The 18,062-nt window shown below is 40.4% G+C and overlaps 1 protein-coding gene across 1 annotated transcript in view; it reads left to right on the top strand.

Annotated features, from left to right (window-relative positions):
* hck (HCK proto-oncogene, Src family tyrosine kinase) overlaps positions 1–16,588 on the top strand; it is a 30,354-nt gene extending 13,766 nt beyond the window's left edge. Inside the window, exons 3-13 of the mRNA XM_060938039.1 lie at positions 1,670–1,709; positions 2,218–2,314; positions 2,416–2,511; positions 6,051–6,154; positions 7,730–7,879; positions 8,270–8,422; positions 9,509–9,691; positions 9,783–9,859; positions 10,439–10,592; positions 10,733–10,864; positions 14,584–16,588. Coding sequence (XP_060794022.1) covers positions 1,670–1,709; positions 2,218–2,314; positions 2,416–2,511; positions 6,051–6,154; positions 7,730–7,879; positions 8,270–8,422; positions 9,509–9,691; positions 9,783–9,859; positions 10,439–10,592; positions 10,733–10,864; positions 14,584–14,786 — 1,389 coding nt within the window. The 3' untranslated portion in view covers positions 14,787–16,588. The remainder of the gene's footprint in view (positions 1–1,669; positions 1,710–2,217; positions 2,315–2,415; positions 2,512–6,050; positions 6,155–7,729; positions 7,880–8,269; positions 8,423–9,508; positions 9,692–9,782; positions 9,860–10,438; positions 10,593–10,732; positions 10,865–14,583) is intronic.
* The last annotated feature ends 1,474 nt before the right edge of the window (positions 16,589–18,062 follow it).

Below are 18,062 nucleotides of genomic sequence, written 5' to 3'. Positions count from 1 at the left end.
TGCCAAAAATCGCACGGCCAAAAAATCGTACGTCCGGTTGTGACCTAGGCTTTAGGGGTTGTTATCAATACCAACTTGAGCTGGGAAGATCATACAGATTACATAAGTACCAAGATAAATAAGAAGCTGGGTCTTCTCAGGCGAATCAAAGCTTGTTTACCCCTAGAAGCCTGAATATTTTTTTAAGTGATATCTTGCCTATTTTCGACTATGCAGCTATCATATGGGGCGACAGGGGAAACTCTGCTCTTACGGCGCAACTTCAAATTCTCCACGATAAAGCAGAATCATTTTGGATTTATCTTTTTTTCATCAGGAATGGAGGTCTTAAAAAAACTTAAGAGGAAACCGCTCAGCCACAGACGTGCTGAACATCAAGCTACTTTCATTTCCAAGTGTCTAAAGCAGCTGTTTGCTCATAAGTTTGAAATGAATTTCAGTAAGGCTTATCATAACTATAACACTAGATTTAACAGTAATATTCGAAAAACAGCAGCCAATGTTTTTGAATAAACTGGGGTCAGTTTCTTCAAAAACATTCAAGTCCACAAACCTGTGGACATCTACGGTACGAATTTTGCTGTAGACACTTGGAACAAGTTAGAGAAGTCCTTGAGGGAAGTGACATCATTAAGAAAGTTTTTTTTTTTTTTTTAAAGGGCCTCTGCAAAGTAGTTCTCTAGTCAGAAAAGACTTTTTTTTTTAAATGCACAATTTCATAACTGCACAATTTTATCTGTATTATTTTGATAGGTTTTTTTTTAGGACACTTCTGTACATCACTTCTATGATGTTGGCATCCTCAATAAAGATCATTAAAAAAAAAACAATGCCATGAGGAAGAAACGTCAAGAGGAACCAGACTCAAAAGGGAACCATCCTCTTCTGGGTGACACCAGATAGTGCAATTATAAGCAATTCCTCCTCTACAATTATAAAGTAAAAGAGTACTAATTGTGTTGTTCAGTATGAGAATCCTGGGCTAAGCACAGGACAGGTTTTGTGATTACAGCAGCAGTTCTTTAGTACCGTACATGTCCACAGTATCCAGGTTTCCACTGAAGAAAGGGTAAGACTGAGTCATAAACTGTTTTTTGGAAGTGCAAGTCTTTCGGGTATCCATGTGGGACCATCCACAATAGCAGGACGTGAGTCCCAAGTGCAGAAACTCTCAACTCCAGTCTCTAAGTAAAGCTCTTTTAAAAAAAAACCTTCACTAGTGCAAATACTGTAGGTGCTGCTGCTGCAAACTACTTTTTTTGGTGGAAAGGTGACATTTTGTGTGTGTGTGTGTGTGTGTGTGTGTGTGTGTGTGTGTGTGTGTGTGTGTGTGTGTGTGTGTGTGTGTGTAGGAGTTTTATGGATTAAAGCCTTTACTTTTTATCAACATATTGCTTTTGTATCGCGCTAACAGCTATCACAGACACGTCTGAAGTTGTTTCTGTAGCAGTGGATCAAAAGTGTGAAACTGACACAACTCTTATTTATTCCGTACCTGTATGTTACCTCATATTTTTTGCTACAGCACACAGGTACCATTCAACTAAGTGACCAAGTTGTACGACATTTAGCTTCTATTATTCAGGTTCAGTGTTATAATCCTATGACATGTTGGGGAAACCCCAGATCAAATGAAGCAATAAAAATCACTTTTTTATTCTCTTATCAGAATAAAAGCTGCCCCATTCCTCCTCCTTCAAGCACAGACGGTGAGTGATAAAATCACGAGTGATAATATTTGTTGCAAACTTTGTACTGCTGAAATGATCAACTGTTGCTCATCTCTCGTTTGAGAACTGTCTTCAGGTGTACAGTTAAAAGGAAGATGGGTGACTTCAGTGGCTTATAAACGTGAAACAAATCATTTCAGTCCAGTTTACGTGGCACACTGGTTCATAAAATGTTCACTGCACACGAAAAGAGGAAGTCACTGCTCACATCATGTTTTTTTTTTCACAGCTGAGCTATTAATATAATACTTTCCTACACTGTTGATTTGCAAAGAAGATAGACAAGCCCTAATTCATGTTACATTTTTTCAGCAGTATGGTGCCAAGTTCATTTCCTGTTTGTTACTTGACTAGTATTTCTAGAACGGTGAATTCTCAGCACTTAAGGTGTTAGCTTTATGTATTTTATAATGTATAATTTTATAATAGTTGCACTGATTAGACCTAACTAACTGTCTAAAGTCCTTGGTCTGTTCATGCTTCTTAGATGTCGAGAACATTTCCATAGCGCTCTTTGACTATGATGCGTTGCACGATGGAGACCTGGGCTTTAAAAAAGGAGACAAGTTAAAAATCTTAGAAGAGTAAGTTTCCCCTGAACAGAAGCTTTCAAAAGTGATATAGTTCCTTGATATACTTTCATTCATGCATAATGTTTTTTTTTTCATGCTTTGGCTCTCTGCAGGTCAGGTGAATGGTGGAAAGCAAGGTCTCTGAGCACCGGGCAGGAGGGCTACATCCCCAGTAACTATGTAGCTAAAGACACACTTCAAACTGAAGAGTGAGTGTATAATATACACAATATTATATAACATACAGACATTTAACAGTTGTTCCAAGAAATCGAGTCGTACATGAGCTGATAGCCGAGTCGGCTATAAACCATGTACGACGAGATTGAGGCCCACTTTACACGGGGACGGTATAAAACAAAAACGCAAAAGTCCGTTTTCGTTCTCACTTTTTTCCGCGTCTACACGACCGTTTTCGAGGAGGAAATCTGCGTCTATACGGTGACGCATAAATGTCTCCGCTATGTCTGCACGCATGCGCAACGTCTTCTGTCTTGTCTGATCTGCACATCTGCGCTGCTGTTCTGTCAAGTTATCCTACCCAGCCTACTACGCATGCGCGAAATCCAGGAGGGTAGGAAAATTCAACAGTAGTTTTGTCCCACCGATCAGCTGGGCTGATAGAAAATCGGTGAGAATTTCACGCATTTGCCGATTTTTATGTTTTGTGCGTATTGGTCGAGTCTTTGGCCGAGTCAAATAATTTGTAATTACTTGTTTTGTATAATAAAACGGTCTGTATGAGAACTTGCTAGGATAACTTTACAGAACACCGGTCCGGCTGAGGTACTGTAGTGCTCGAGGGAGGAGCAGGAGCAAACCGAAACTCTTTTAATCTGCCTTTATTAAGTAACACTCACTCCTGTTTCGGTGAAGAAGAGAAAAGGCAGTGTCCATCTCAGCAAAATAAACCCGTTCGGCTGCTAGTTTTGTTTTCAGTCTCGGGTTTATGGTTTCACGAGCGGCTTGAATAGGCGGCGCGCGCGTGCGTGTGTGTGTAACTTGGCGACACCAAACTGAGGAGCTCCAGCTGGGCGGGTGAGCAGGAAAACACATCTACTGCATTAAAACACAGAGCAGCTTGAAGGTCCGTTAGATCGATGTAATCAGACATGCTCTTATTTTTTTACTTACTTTCTTACTTCCCGGGCTGGCATGTGCAGTATATGACATATGTATGACGTAAACGCGTACCCGACGTGAGCAGATCCGAGCAGAGTTTCGCGTATTGGGTAGTTTAGACGGATATGCAACAGGGGCCGTTTTTAACTTATCCACTCTGGAAGGCGTTTTCAATTTTATCCGTTTTTCAGCCTCGGAAACGCCGTCCTCGTGTAAACGAAAGGCACTTCCGATAAAATATTTAGTCGTTTTTACCCGACAGCGTCCTCGTGTAAACGGGCCCTGAGTGGAATAACTGTTTTATTCTATCCACATTCACTGGATTTTGAGAAACAGAGCATTTTTATTTTTATTTTTATTTTTTGCAACTTCGATAAATAAAAACTTTATACAAAATGTCCGGTGTTCTGATAAACGGTCCTACATCCGCGAAGCGTCCTACGGTAGGAGGGGATGTCAGACATGTCTGTCGAGCAGTCCTACATTGCAGGAAATCCTACAGTGTGATTCAACTTTAACTTTTAGTCATAGTTCGTGGTTTTTCCCTCTGCAAAGAGCATGCTTTTACATTGATACAACGTCCACCAACCCTGTCAGAATTCATATGAATGTAGGACGTCCTGACAATTCAAACGACTCCGTCAGAATATGCTTTTACATTCATATATTAATGTAGGACGTCCTGACAATTCAAACGACTCCGTCAGAATATACTTTTACATTCATATGAATCTAAGACGCTCTGACTCTTCAATTGACCCTGTCAGAATATGTAGAATTAATTTTGTCACTATTCACAAGTACCATTTGCTCTATTAAAATGAGTGTAGGACGTTATTACAATTCAAATGACGCCGCAGGACATTCTCACAACTCATATGACCCCGTCAGAATATGCTTCTACATTAATAAATGAATGTAGGATGTTCTGACAATTCAAAAGACCCCTTCAGAATATGCTTCTACATTAAAATATGAGTGTAGGACGTTCTTACAATTCAAATGACGCCGCATTGACGTGTAGGACAGTTTATCAGAACACCTGAAAAAAAATAATTTCCCCTTAGAATGTAAACGAACCGGCGAAATGACAGTAGCAATTTGTGAAAAATGATATAATAATCAATCATTCTTGAAAATTAAAAAGATACGTTCTTACCATCAAATACTCTTATTCCATAGTTTGTTGATTTTTTTTTTTTTTTGTATTTTTGGGGTTTTGTTTTCAAGTAGAGCTGTTATTTCGTCCTCGGTTGGTTCAGCAACACGGTCTGCCATTTTGTTTTTCTCTACTCACGGTATATGAGCTGTTATCCTAGCAGTAGAGTAGCCAATCAGAGTGCGCAATTGCTCATATCCAGTGAATGTCTGAAACTCATAATGCAGGAATCCAGGTTCATCATTAGCACAATGTGGACAAATCATGTTGATTTCTATTGATGCCTTTTAGCTTGATATCAACATCGTGGCACAAACAGCTTTTGTTCACTCAGCTTCATTTAGCTATTCTATGTGACAAGCCAGTGTATTTTCTTCATGAACTTGGCTGGTTGCATTTCCCAAAATAATACTCACCGGCCACTTTAGTAGGAACCTGTTCTTGATTCTAAGATTCCTGTTCTTGGCTGGCAGGAGTGGAACCCAATGTGGTCTTCTTTTCTGCTCACCACGGTTGTAAAGAGTTGCTATGAGTTACTATATCCTTCCTGGCAGCTCGAACCAATCTGGCCATTTTCCTCTGACCTCTCTGATCAACAAGGCATTTGTTTCCACCCACAGAACTGTTGCTTTCTGAATGTTTTTTATTTTTTCACACCATTCTGTGTAAACTCTAGAGACTGGTGTGTATGTGTGAAAACCCCAGGAGATCAGCAGTTTCCGAAACTCTCAAACCAGTCTGACGCCAACACCCATGTCACAGTGAAAGTCACACTTTGAGATCACAATTTTTGCCATTCTGATGTTTGAAGTGAACATTAACTGAAGCTCTTGATATATATCTGCATGATTTTATGCATTGTGCTGCTGTCAAGGGATCGGCTGATTAGCGAAGTGCATAAAACAGCAGGTGGATGGGTATTCCTAATAAAGTAGCCAGTGAGTGTACACAACCAGAAACACTTTATTTTGCCAAGAACATTTGCATTTACAAGGAATGTCTCTTGGTACAAGGTGCAGACATATAGGGACAATAAGTAATAGAAAGCAATTGACATACATAGGGACAACAAATAGGACATTCTGTACAGTGACAAGTGATTGAAATAATTTAAGCCGATTTACTTGTAAATATTTAGCATAATATATCAGTTAGTGCTAATTGCTATTTCTCATGGTCTTACAGTGATGGGTGAAGAGTAAATGGCAGCTAGGATTTTATAATACAATAGACTTTTTTTTTAATGGCTACCAAAATGGCTACAACGCAAAAATAACAGTTAACATTATTGGAAAGGTTATATCTCTCTTTGTCCCACATGCTTCATGTCTGACCTCCCACTCGCACGAGACCCAAGGCTCACACAAGCAATTTTTTGTTTGTTTGTTTGTTCCTGTGGCCCATGTGGATCCTCGGTTTAATGCACACCAGTGCTCTGAAATATTGTACATTGTGTGTGTCTTTCAGTTGGTTCTTCAAAGGCGTGAGCAGGAAAGATGCAGAGAGACAGCTCCTGGTTTCTGGGAATAAGGTGGGCTCTTTCATGATCAGAGACAGTGAGACCACCAAAGGTGAGTTAAACATCTCATTCTCATCTTATCTCATTATCTCTAGCCGCTTTATCCTGTTCTACAGGGTCGCAGGCAAGCTGGAGCCTATCCCAGCTGACTACGAGCGAAAGGCGGGGTACACCCTGGACAAGTCGCCAGGTCATCACAGGGCTGACACATAGACACAGACAACCATTCACACTCACACTCACACCTACGGTCAATTTAGAGTCACCAGTTAACCTAACCTGCATGTCTTTGGACTGTGGGGGAAACCGGAGCACCCGGAGGAAACCCACGCGGACACGGGGAGAACATGCAAACTCCGCACAGAAAGGCCCTCGCCGGCCACGGGGCTCGAACCCGGACCTTCTTGCTGTGAGGCGACAGCGCTAACCACTACACCACCGTGACGCCGTGAGTTAAACATATATGCGAAATCCAACTGGATGTACTTAAATAATTAAATAATGTTGGCTGGCTTAGAGTGGTATATCAGATATATTCCATTCAGCTAGCATGATATTGAACGAGTCGAAGACGAGGAGCTGAATGGAATATATCTGATATACCACGAAAAAAGCCATTATTATTATTATTATTATTATTATACATTCCTTTCAGGTGTTCGATGCGTCTTTCTCTTTCAAAATTCTCTCAAAATCTTCAGTATTTAACGAAGCAAACCTGGCGGCCATGTTTGTAAACAAATTGTCACAGTCGCTTGAAATTTTACATGTCCGACGTGTGACGTCATGTTGTCTTGACAACCATGCAGTATCGTAAACCATATTCAACGCTCATTCTCCGTTGGGTAGAGTGACGTAATACACATAGGATAAGCGATATGCTAACGATATTGCATGCTATCAATCCAGATGAATGAAACCAGCTAGAAGGGAATAGAACACGTTTTTATTCCATCGAAAAAGTGTCCTGTGTATCTAATAATTAATTACGCATATTTTATTCTCTAAAAGATATTTGTTCTTGGGGCGGCACGGTGGTGTAGTGGTTAGCGCTGTCGCCTCACAGCAAGAAGGTCCGGGTTTGAGCCCCGTGGCCGGCGAGGGCCTTTCTGTGTGGAGTTTGCATGTTCTCCCCGTGTTTGCGTGGGTTTCCTCCGGGTGCTCCGGTTTCCCCCACAGTCCAAAGACATGCAGGTTAGGTTAACTGGTGACTCTAAATTGACCGTAGGTGTGAATGTGAGTGTGAATGGTTGTCTGTGTCTATGTGTCAGCCCTGTGATGACCTGGCGACTTGTCCAGGGTGTACCCCGCCTTTCACCCGTAGTCAGCTGGGATAGGCTCCAGCTTGCCTGCGACCCTGTAGAAGGATAAAGCGGCTAGAGATAATGAGATGAGATGAGATATTTGTTCTTGTCAAAAGTGACTCACAAAGTACAAATAGGGTCCTATGATCAAATAAAGATTACTTGGATCTATTCATTTCAGGGTTCGTTTGAAACATTTCGTTTATTAAAGTGGCTAGAGATAACGAGATGAGATTATTATCTTAATTTGCACCACAATATTGTTGTTGTTGTTGTTGTTGTTAAAGAAGAAATCCACACTTATTTGTGTTTCTTTTTCACAGGAAGTTACTCATTATCAGTAAGAGACCATGACCCTCAGACAGGTGACACAGTGAAGCATTACAAGATCCGTACACTAGACAGCGGAGGCTTCTACATTTCACCTCGAATCACGTTCATCACCCTGCAAGAACTTGTCAACCATTACAAGAGTAAGAGCGAGACAAAGTCATCTTAGCATTAACTAAAGGAACCTTCGCACTCTTTTTTTTTTTTTTTTCCTGATACTGAGTGTACTTTCTCCATATAAAATCACTGTGAACACTGTGTGGTCTATGGCAATATACACTCAGATGTGAGAAGCTTTTCTAGTGTCCTTAGTTTGACTTGCATAGTATAAAATTGCTTAAAAAACATATTCCTCTTTCATATATCTTCTCAGTGTTATCAAGAAAGACAGTCTGCATTGTCACAGCCACTAACTGAAAGTCTTTTCCTGCGTGTGTATCAGGTTTTTGCATTAGAGCAGGACAGAGACTTTTGACTGACATACTGTACAGAGACAGATTCATAAGTGAGATGTGTCTCTGTCATTTTCACAGAGCAGGGTGATGGACTGTGTCAGGCACTCACTAACCCCTGCATCAGTGCTAAACCCCAGAAGCCATGGGAAAAGGATGCCTGGGAAATCCCACGAGAATCCCTCAAGCTGGAGAAAAGGCTGGGAGCTGGACAATTTGGAGAAGTTTGGATGGGTGAGTGTCGAACACCAATTTCCTCTTAATATTCAGTGACAACTTGATTTGTCTGGAAAAGTCCTTGTGGCTTTTCACAACAATATTTGATTCGGATAGTCAAGTGCTTTTAAGTTTTTGCACATATGAATCCCAGTGTATATTTAACAGTTATTCCACGAAATCAAGTCGTACATGAGCTGATAGAAAGACAAACTTTTATTCTATCCACATTCACTGGATTTTGAGAAACGGAGCATTTTTATTTTTATTTTTAGCAAATTCGATAAATAAAAACTTTATACAAAACGTCCGGCAAAATCATTTCCGTATAGAATGTAAACAGGATAAAGCGGCTAGAGATAATGAGATGAGATACAATAATAATAATTCTTGAAAATTAAAAAAAAAAAAAATGTTCTTACCAGTGTGAATGGTTGTCTGTGTCTATGTGTCAGCCCTGTGATGACCTGGCGACTTGTCCAGGGTGTACCCCGCCTTTCGCCCGTAGTCAGCTGGGATAGGCTCCAGCTTGCCTGCGACCCTGTAGAACAGGATAAAGTGGCTAGAGATAATGAGATGAAATGAGATGTTCTTACCATCAAATACTTTTATTCCATATTTTGTTGCTTTTTTTTTTGTATTTCTTAGGGTTTTGTTTTCGAGTAGAGTTTTTATTTCGTACTTGGTTCAGTAACACGCTCCACCATTTTCTTCTTCTTCTTCTTCTTTAGGGTTTTTTGGCGGTTGGCAAACCAACTCATAAGTGCATTACCACCACTGACTGGGCTGGAGTGTGGAACAGGCGATATTGGGGGGGGGACACGACTATATTCTTTTAGCTATTTCTGTTTCTTTTAAATACTTGAGAACAAAATGATATATCTGACTTGATGCGCGCCGCCATTTTGTTTTTCTCTACTGATGGTATATGAGCTGATATCATAGTAGTAGAGTAGCCAATCAGAGCGTGCGATTGCTCATATCCAGTGAATGTGGATAGAATAAGTACTATATATTCGTCATGAAAACCAAAACAACAACAACAACAAAAAAATACCAAAGGATATGTATGATTTTAAGTGTAGTTTGGCTCCTCATTTTCAGCCACATACAACAAGCACACCAAGGTGGCTGTGAAGACCATGAAGCCAGGCAGTATGTCTGTGGAGGCCTTCCTGATGGAAGCAAACCTTATGAAGAGCCTCCAACACGACAAGCTGGTCCGCCTCAATGCTGTAGTCACCAAGGAAGAGCCCATCTACATCATCACAGAGTTCATGGAGAAAGGTGAGAGAGAGTGAGAGAGCAGATATAATATTTTCTAGATAAAAGGTGAAGAGAGTCCATTTTTAAATATGCCCATGTGTGCATTTTAAAGGCAGTTTATTGGACTTCCTCAAGAGTGACGAAGGAAATCGTGTCCAGTTGCCCAAACTGATAGACTTCTCCGCACAGGTGAGTCTGTCTTTGTCTGCTCCTTTCTATCATTTTGCAGTTCCTGTAGAGCTTTTTTTAGACGTGGAACTGAATGTACCATGATGTATTTGCCTTTGATGCACAAAGCGGGTTTGTCCTGTTAGTGGCTGAATTTTAATATTCAAATCTGATAAGCAACAAGTACCTCAGTGTGTGCGCAACGGTAACTATGTACGCTGTACCCTGTGTGAGTGCGTGTAGGTGGATCCGAAATGATTACATTTCTAATCACGCAGTAAGCCCAACAGACTTTTATTTTCATTAATTATTCTTCAGAAATTAGTTACAGAATTTCTGTTGGACTTGCAAAAGAAAAAAAAAACTTAATCCTTGAAATCAAAGGGTTCCAAAGAGAAAATCCAAAATCTTGATCCCTTTAATTATCAGCCTCAGTAGATCAAAATAAAGCATAGAACAGGCTAAAGTGAAGCAAAAGTACCACTTGAGACGCAACAGAGGCAGTCAAGGACAGATACAGGGCATGGCACATTGATGTGTGATGATAACGACTCTTACTCGAGATTGTATTTGAGATTCTAATTGTCTCTGCCTATGTAGACAGCAGAAGGCATGGCCTACATCGAACGAAGGAACTACATTCACAGAGACTTGAGGGCTGCCAATATCCTGGTTAATAAGAGTCTGGTGTGCAAGATCGCTGACTTTGGTCTCGCCCGTATCATAGAGGACAATGAATATACTGCCAGAGAGGGTGAGTCGTTTCATGCTTCTCAAATCAGCATACTTGTTCATGTTCATTCTTTATTTATTAGTTTTTTGTTGTGTTGCTAAGCTGATTACTGAATGAGACTGTAAATTCTAACCACTGATTTCACTATTCTTCTGTTTAAGGTGCCAAATTCCCTATTAAATGGACTGCACCAGAGGCTATTAACTATGGCTCCTTCACCATCAAATCAGACGTGTGGTCCTTCGGTATTCTGCTCACTGAGATTATCAGTTACGGTCGAACGCCATACCCAGGTCAGCACTGCCATTCCACATTCAGATTTAAGAGGGGTTTTTTTGTTTTGTTTTTTAAACCTCCCCCGAAGTACGCATGAACACTTTTCAAGGTGGGATAAAGATGTAGGCTACATTCAAACACCACTCAAGAATGTAATTGTACAACGTACAAAATTCTATCCACATTCACTGGATATGAGCAACCGTGTACTCTGTTTGGCTACTCTACTCCTTGGCTATCAGCTCATATACCGTGAGTAGAGAAAAACAAAATGGTGGAGCGTGTTGCTGAACCAACGAAATAAAAGCTCTACTCAAAAACAAAAAAAAGCAACAAAATATGGAATAAAAGTATTTGATGGTGGGGCGGCACGGTGGTGTAGTGGTTAGCGCTGTCGCCTCACAGCAAGAAGGTCCTGGGTTCGAGCCCCGGGGCCGGCGAGGGCCTTTCTGTGTGGAGTTTGCATGTTCTCCCTGTGTCCGCGTGGGTTTCCTCCGGGTGCTCCGGTTTCCCCCACAGTCCAAAGACATGCAGGTTAGGTTAACTGGTGACTCTAAATTGACCGTAGGTGTGAATGTGAGTGTGAATGGTTGTCTGTGTCTATGTGTCAGCCCTGTGATGACCTGGCGACTTGTCCGGGGTGTACCCCGCCTTTCGCCCGTAGTCAGCTGGGATAGGCTCCAGCTTGCCTGCGACCCTGTAGAAGGATAAAGCGGCTAGAGATAATGAGATGAGATGAGATGAGATGAGTATTTGATGGTAAGAACGTATCTTTTCTATTTTTCAAGAATTATTATTATTATAGCATTTTTCACAAATTGCTCCTGTCATTTCGCCGGTTCGTTTACATTCTAAGCGGAAATGATTTTATCGGACGTTTTGTCTAAAGTTTTTTATTTAGCGAATTTTCTCAAAATCCAGTGAATGTGGATATAATAAAATAGTTATTCCACTCAGTCTCGTCGTACATGGCTTATAGCCAACTCGGCGCTACACGCCTCATCGGCTATCAGCTCATGTACGGCTCAATTTCATGGAATAACTGTTAAATATCCACACTGGAGGAAGAACAACAACTTATTTTTTTTCAAATTAAACAAATAGAGGGGGTTTATGTCCAGAAAAGTTGAAACCTCCCCCCCAATGAACTTACTCATAGAATGTCTATTGTTAGTCCAGTACCTTTTATAATGTACAAGCTTAGCCCTCATGTTCTGTACAATTGGCTCAAAATAATGTTTTTTTCATCATAAAAGAAATTGAGCAAAGCACACAGCCCTGTGATGACCTGGCGACTTGTCCAGGGTGTACCCCGCCTTTTGCCCGTAGTCAGCTGGGATAGGCTCCAGCTTGCCTGCGACCCTGTAGAAGGATAAAGCGGCTAGAGATAATGAGATGAGATGAGATGAGATGAGATGAGATGAGATGAGATGAGATGAGATGAGATGAGATGAGCAAAGCACATAGTTACATTGGGAACAAAGTCTTTGGATATACACATGGGCGACAAATTAAAGAAACAACATCGTAGTAAATGATATTCCCTCAATTGGAATCTTAATGATGGTACGATGCTGGTAGAAGGCATTGTTCGATACATCGGTCCAAAATCTCCCATCGGTGTTTAATTGAGTTGAGATGTGCTGATTGAGAAAGTGATATCCGTCTCATATCAACAACAAACCATTCAGTGAATCCTCGTGCTCTGTGGATAGGGGCATTGCCATCCTGGGAGGAACCGCTCCCATTAAGATAGAAACGTTTTATTATGGAATGGAAGCGATCAGTCAGAAGCCACAGTGTCTCTGATGACCTCTGGTGGCTGGTAACAGGACTATTTTAACCCAATCCAAATTAACTGTAAATCAAGCGTAACTTGCATGAAGCAGCTTGAACCTAACACTTGAACAGTATATCAGCAGTTAATATCTCATCTCATCTCATTATCTCTAGCCACTTTATCCTGTTCTACAGGGTCGCAGGCAAGCTGGAGCCTATCCCAGCTGACTACAGGCGAAAGGCGGGGTACACCCTGGACAAGTCACCAGGTCATCACAGGGCTGACACATAGACACAGACAACCATTCACACTCACATTCACACCTACGGTCAATTTAGAGTCACCAGTTAACCTAACCTGCATGTCTTTGGACTGTGGGGGAAACCGGAGCACCCGGAGGAAACCCACACGGACACGGGGAGAACATGCAAACTCCGCACAGAAAGGCCCTCGCCGGCCATAGGGCTCGAACCCAGAACCTTCTTGCTGTGAGGCGACAGCGCTAACCACTACACCACCGTGCCGCCCGCAGTTAATATTATTATAATAAAATATTCGGTGTCTATTGGATTATGAGAACACTGTAAAGAAGACATTTTTAACCTCTTTTGAGGTATTTATTTTGGAAGGTGGCATCCTGCATGCTCCAGCACACTCTTCTTTTCAGTAGGCCTAAAAGCAAGTGTGTGTATGTACAGTAGTGAAATATTCAGTATTGCAGGCAATCAACTAATTAATTAAACATGTCAATTTAAGGTGCTTCATGTGCATAGTAAGCTGCTTTTCAGGAGAAAACATACAATTTGATGCTTCTGAGACATTAACGTTTGCTTCTGCAGAAAATCTGCACATTGAGATTTAATCAAAGCTACTTTAATACAGTCAATCTGTGTACTCACAGACCATCACTTATTATTGACTCAACTGTGGCTGCTTAATAAATATGGTCAGATACCGACTGCACAAGCTGTGGCTTTGCAAAAGGATAATAATAATAATAATACTTATTTTGCGCAAATTAACATTTAAATATGATCATATTACAGGCATTAATCCATCCACCCATCCATTATCTGTAGCCGGTTATCCTGTTCTACAGGGTCGCAGGTGAGCTGGAGCCTATCCCAGCTGACTGTGGGCGAGAGGCGGGGTACACCCTGGACAAGTCGCCAAGTTATCGCAGGGCTGACACATAGACACAGACAACCATTCACACCTACGGTCAATTTAGAGCCACCAATTAGCCTAACCTGCATGTCTTTGGACTGTGGGGGAAACTGGAGCACCCGGAGGAAACCCACACAAATACAGGGAGAACATGCAGACTCTGCACAGAAAGGCCCCCATCAGCCACTGGGCTCGAACCCAGGACCTTCTTGCTGTGAGGCGACAGCGCTAACCAGTACACCAACATGTACAGGCATTAATAAATAGCCAAATTACAAAACATTGTCTATATACAAAAATATATTTTAAAAATCCTGTATAAAACATAAAATATCTAAAGCAAAACAAATTTATATTGCTTACTGTTGAAAAATCATTCATCTTTATCTTCGTATAAATATTGCAGTTGCAAAATCAGTTAATAAAATGTTTCTGTAAAAGAAAATCAGGGAAATATCTCATAATAAAATATAGTAATGATACATGAATGTGATCAGTTGTAGGATATAAAATTTATCCATAAGCAGCCCGAAACAAAAACGTTTTAACTCAAGACTTAAAGTGATCAAAGCTCTTCAAAATTTCAAAGGAAGCACAACAGGAATCAGCGGAGGCAACTTGTCCGGTTTTTACAGTCATTGGCTAGGACACGTATGGTTACAGTTTGTTCTGGATTGATAAATATATCAAATGGGTCAATAAGATCATCAAATGTTCCACTGTGTGTGTGTTGTGCAAACCTTTCATTTTCACTGTCATCCTGCATGTGTGCTTGTGTGTGTTGCCCAGGCATGACGAACCCAGAGGTGATTCGTTCTCTGGAGAGAGGATATCGCATGCAGCGCTTGGACTCATGTCCTCAAGAGCTGTATGACATTATGTTAGAGTGCTGGAAGAACAAGCCAGAAGACAGACCGACCTTTGAGTACCTTCAGAGCGTGCTGGAGGACTTCTACACGGCCACAGAGAGCCAGTACCAACAACAGCCCTGAGACACACACACCCTTGGGCTAGGCACATACAGCAAGTGCATATGCATTAATATCCAATGCAAATGTGCAGTGTGAGTTAATGACGATGAATTAAAGAATGCAGTCTTAATTTAACCATGCAAAGCCTTTTACCTTATGTTGAGTGTAGCATATGTGCACAAAATTGTACAAAGTCATAACTTATGTATGGGATTATTGAGGATTAATATCTTTTGCCATTTTATTTTTTTAACTGTTCTACTGGTTCTCATTTCTTTAATAGTTGTAACGGTGTGAATTTCTGAAAGTTGAGCTCCATGCTTTGACATGCTTAGTGGAACTGATTCGTTAAAAAAAAAATCAAGAAACATTATGAATTTGAAGTATTGCAGTTCAATTTGTCTTGGTTTCGTTTCATACAAATGATACTTTAACCCCACCCCTAAGCAAAATCTTCATGACCGTTCATACAAATTACGTTGTGTGAATGAATTATGAATTTGCAGTTTGGATTGTTGGAAAGTTTTACACATAATAGTTCAAAACTGCAGCCTATATTAGGTTGAAACCACCTGAAATGAACTTGTTTGTATTTCACTCTTCAGCATTTCCTCATTATATCTTTTTGCCATGAACCATGATGTACACTACCGTTCAAAAGTTTGGGGTCACTTTGAAATGTCCTTATTTTTGAAAGAAAAGCACTGTTCTTTTCAATGAAGATCACTTTAAACTAATCAGAAATCCACTCTATACATTGCTAATGTGGTAAATGACTCTTCTAGCTGCAAATGTCTGGTTTTTGGTGCAATATCTCCATAGGTGTATAGAGGCCCATTTCCAGCAACTCTCACTCCAGTGTTCTAATGGTACAATGTGTTTGCTCATTGCCTCAGAAGGCTAATGGATGATTAGAAAACCCTTGTACAATCATGTTAGCACAGCTGAAAACAGTTGAGCTCTTTAGAGAAGCTATAAAACTGACCTTCCTTTGAGCAGATTGAGTTTCTGGAGCATCACATTTGTGGGGTCGATTAAATGCTCAAAATGGCCAGAAAAATGTCTTGACTATATTTTCTATTCATTTTACAACTTATGGTGGTAAATAAAAGTGTGACTTTTCATGGGAAACACAAAATTGTCTGGGTGACCCCAAACTTTTGAACGGTAGTGTACATTTCGTAGCTGTCCTGCTTTAATGTATGCCTGTGAATTAATGAATACTTCTGGTAGTGTAGTCAGCATAGCTATTTCATTTAAGGGTGGGTTTTTGGTTTGTTGGGTTTTTTTTGTTTGTTTGTTTGTTTTTTACATGAAGTGACTTTCCCTAAACATCTGTGCAATAATACCAAATAGTGATATTAATCTTTTTAAGATTAATTTTAAAATATCAACCTGGTATATTCCCTAAATATCTGCTGTACTGTATATTTGTAATAGTTTTGGGGTAATTCTGCATCTCATTTATAACCTGCTTGTATTAAAATAAAGTGCTTCACAGAGATTAAATTAAGTCAAGGACAATTTAAGCTTGAAGCTTAATCAAAATTAGATAAATATTGAAGAATTATTCAAGACAGTCAAAATGATATGGCTTTAGATTTTGTATGTGTTTATACCTTTTTCTATGTGCTTATTAAATTAATGGATATTGAATTTTGTGTATTTTATTTTATGTATTTCCACTGATGGCCAAGGTTATATGTGTGAACTAATTTAACAAGTGTCCTTTTTCTGTTCAGTATAATTGAGGTTTGTTCGTTCAGCAGTTCAGATTCAACCTTTTCCTTCTCAAAACAAATAAAAATGTTTATTCGTTTAAATGTTTGTCTGTATCAGAATTAAAAAGATCATGGTGCAAAAATCTTGCACTTGATTTGAGGAATCCCCTCTGAAAGTATTGGAACGGCAAAGTCTGTTCTTACCTACGCCAGCTTTGTTGGAGAAGGTTATGTTTTTGCCTCCGTTTGTTTCTTTGTGTGTTCCCAGTGAATGGATTTTGATTAGATTTTGATGCAAATCTGGATATGTATGTAAACTTAGTAAACATCTGGATATTCTATTATGTGGGTTGGCAGAGGTGTGCACTCTGCCAAGTGCCCTTCTAGGTTTGTTTTTCTATACAGTGAATACTGACACTTGGGTGTAAGATGAATATACACCTAGATGTTGATATCAGGAAATGGAAGCTGAAATTCTGATCTATTTTCTCACATTCCTCTTTTATCTCCAACCCAAATGCCTCTAAACGCCAGATAACTGCCAGGGTTCCCATCACTCAGAACCAATACTGAAGAGGTAGGAACTCTGAGAGAAGGTTCAAGGGAATGACAGCTGTTGACTAGCTGGCCAAAAGTATGTGGACACCTGCCCATCACATGCAGATGTGCTTGTTTAATATCCCATTCCAAAACTATGTGCATTAATATGGAATTGGTTCACCATTTTTAGCTAAACCAGCCTCTGTTCTTCTGGGCCACTCAATTTTGGAACATGGCTTTGGGGATTTGTGTTCGTTCGGCCTCAAGAGTATCATTGAGGTCAGGCACTGATGTTGGGTAGGCTGGCATGCAGTCTGTGTTCCAATTCATCCCAGAAGTGTTAAGTGGGGTTGAGATCAGGGTTCTGTGCAGGTCACTTGAGTTCTTCCACACCAAGGTTGGCAAATGATGTCTTTACGGACCTTGCTTTATGCACAGGGATACTGTCATGCTCAAATAGAAGAGGTCTGGGTTAATCCCCTTAATGCCAGTGAAGGGAAATCTTAATTCTACAGCATACGAAGACATCCTAGAAAATTGTCTGCCTCCAACTTTGTGGTGACAGTTTTGAGAACAACCATGTAAGAGGGACTGTTGGGTGTCCACATGCTTTTGGCAATAAAGTGTATTTTATAGGAAACGCTACGTCATACAGTGAAATTCTTAACATGTGTTCGTATCCAGGTGTTAAAACACCAGCCCCTGGCATGGATCATAGAACCACAGTTAAACATGTAACCTTCCAGTGTAAGCTAGCTTTAGTGTACCATTGTTCTGAGTGTAAACCGAATGATAGAGCTGATTAAAAACAATAGTAACAAGTGTTGCCAGGCAAAACAAACCTCACCTGGTAGCACTTATAATGAACATGAAGAAAGATATCGCGAAAAAAACAATTTTGACCTTTTTGGTGACCTTGATTTTGATTTTGACCTTGTGTGTGAACATACTTGGCCAATAGACATGGTTCTGATTCTGATTCTCATTCGCACGCCGGACTGCTCTCAGCCAATCAGAACACGCTGTACTGCTCTCA

The sequence above is a fragment of the Neoarius graeffei genome, chromosome 13 (genome assembly GCF_027579695.1).
Source record: "Neoarius graeffei isolate fNeoGra1 chromosome 13, fNeoGra1.pri, whole genome shotgun sequence".
NCBI lineage: Eukaryota > Metazoa > Chordata > Actinopteri > Siluriformes > Ariidae > Neoarius > Neoarius graeffei.
The sequence above is the reverse complement of the archived record's forward strand: the minus strand, read 5'-3'. Positions and strand labels throughout refer to the sequence as shown.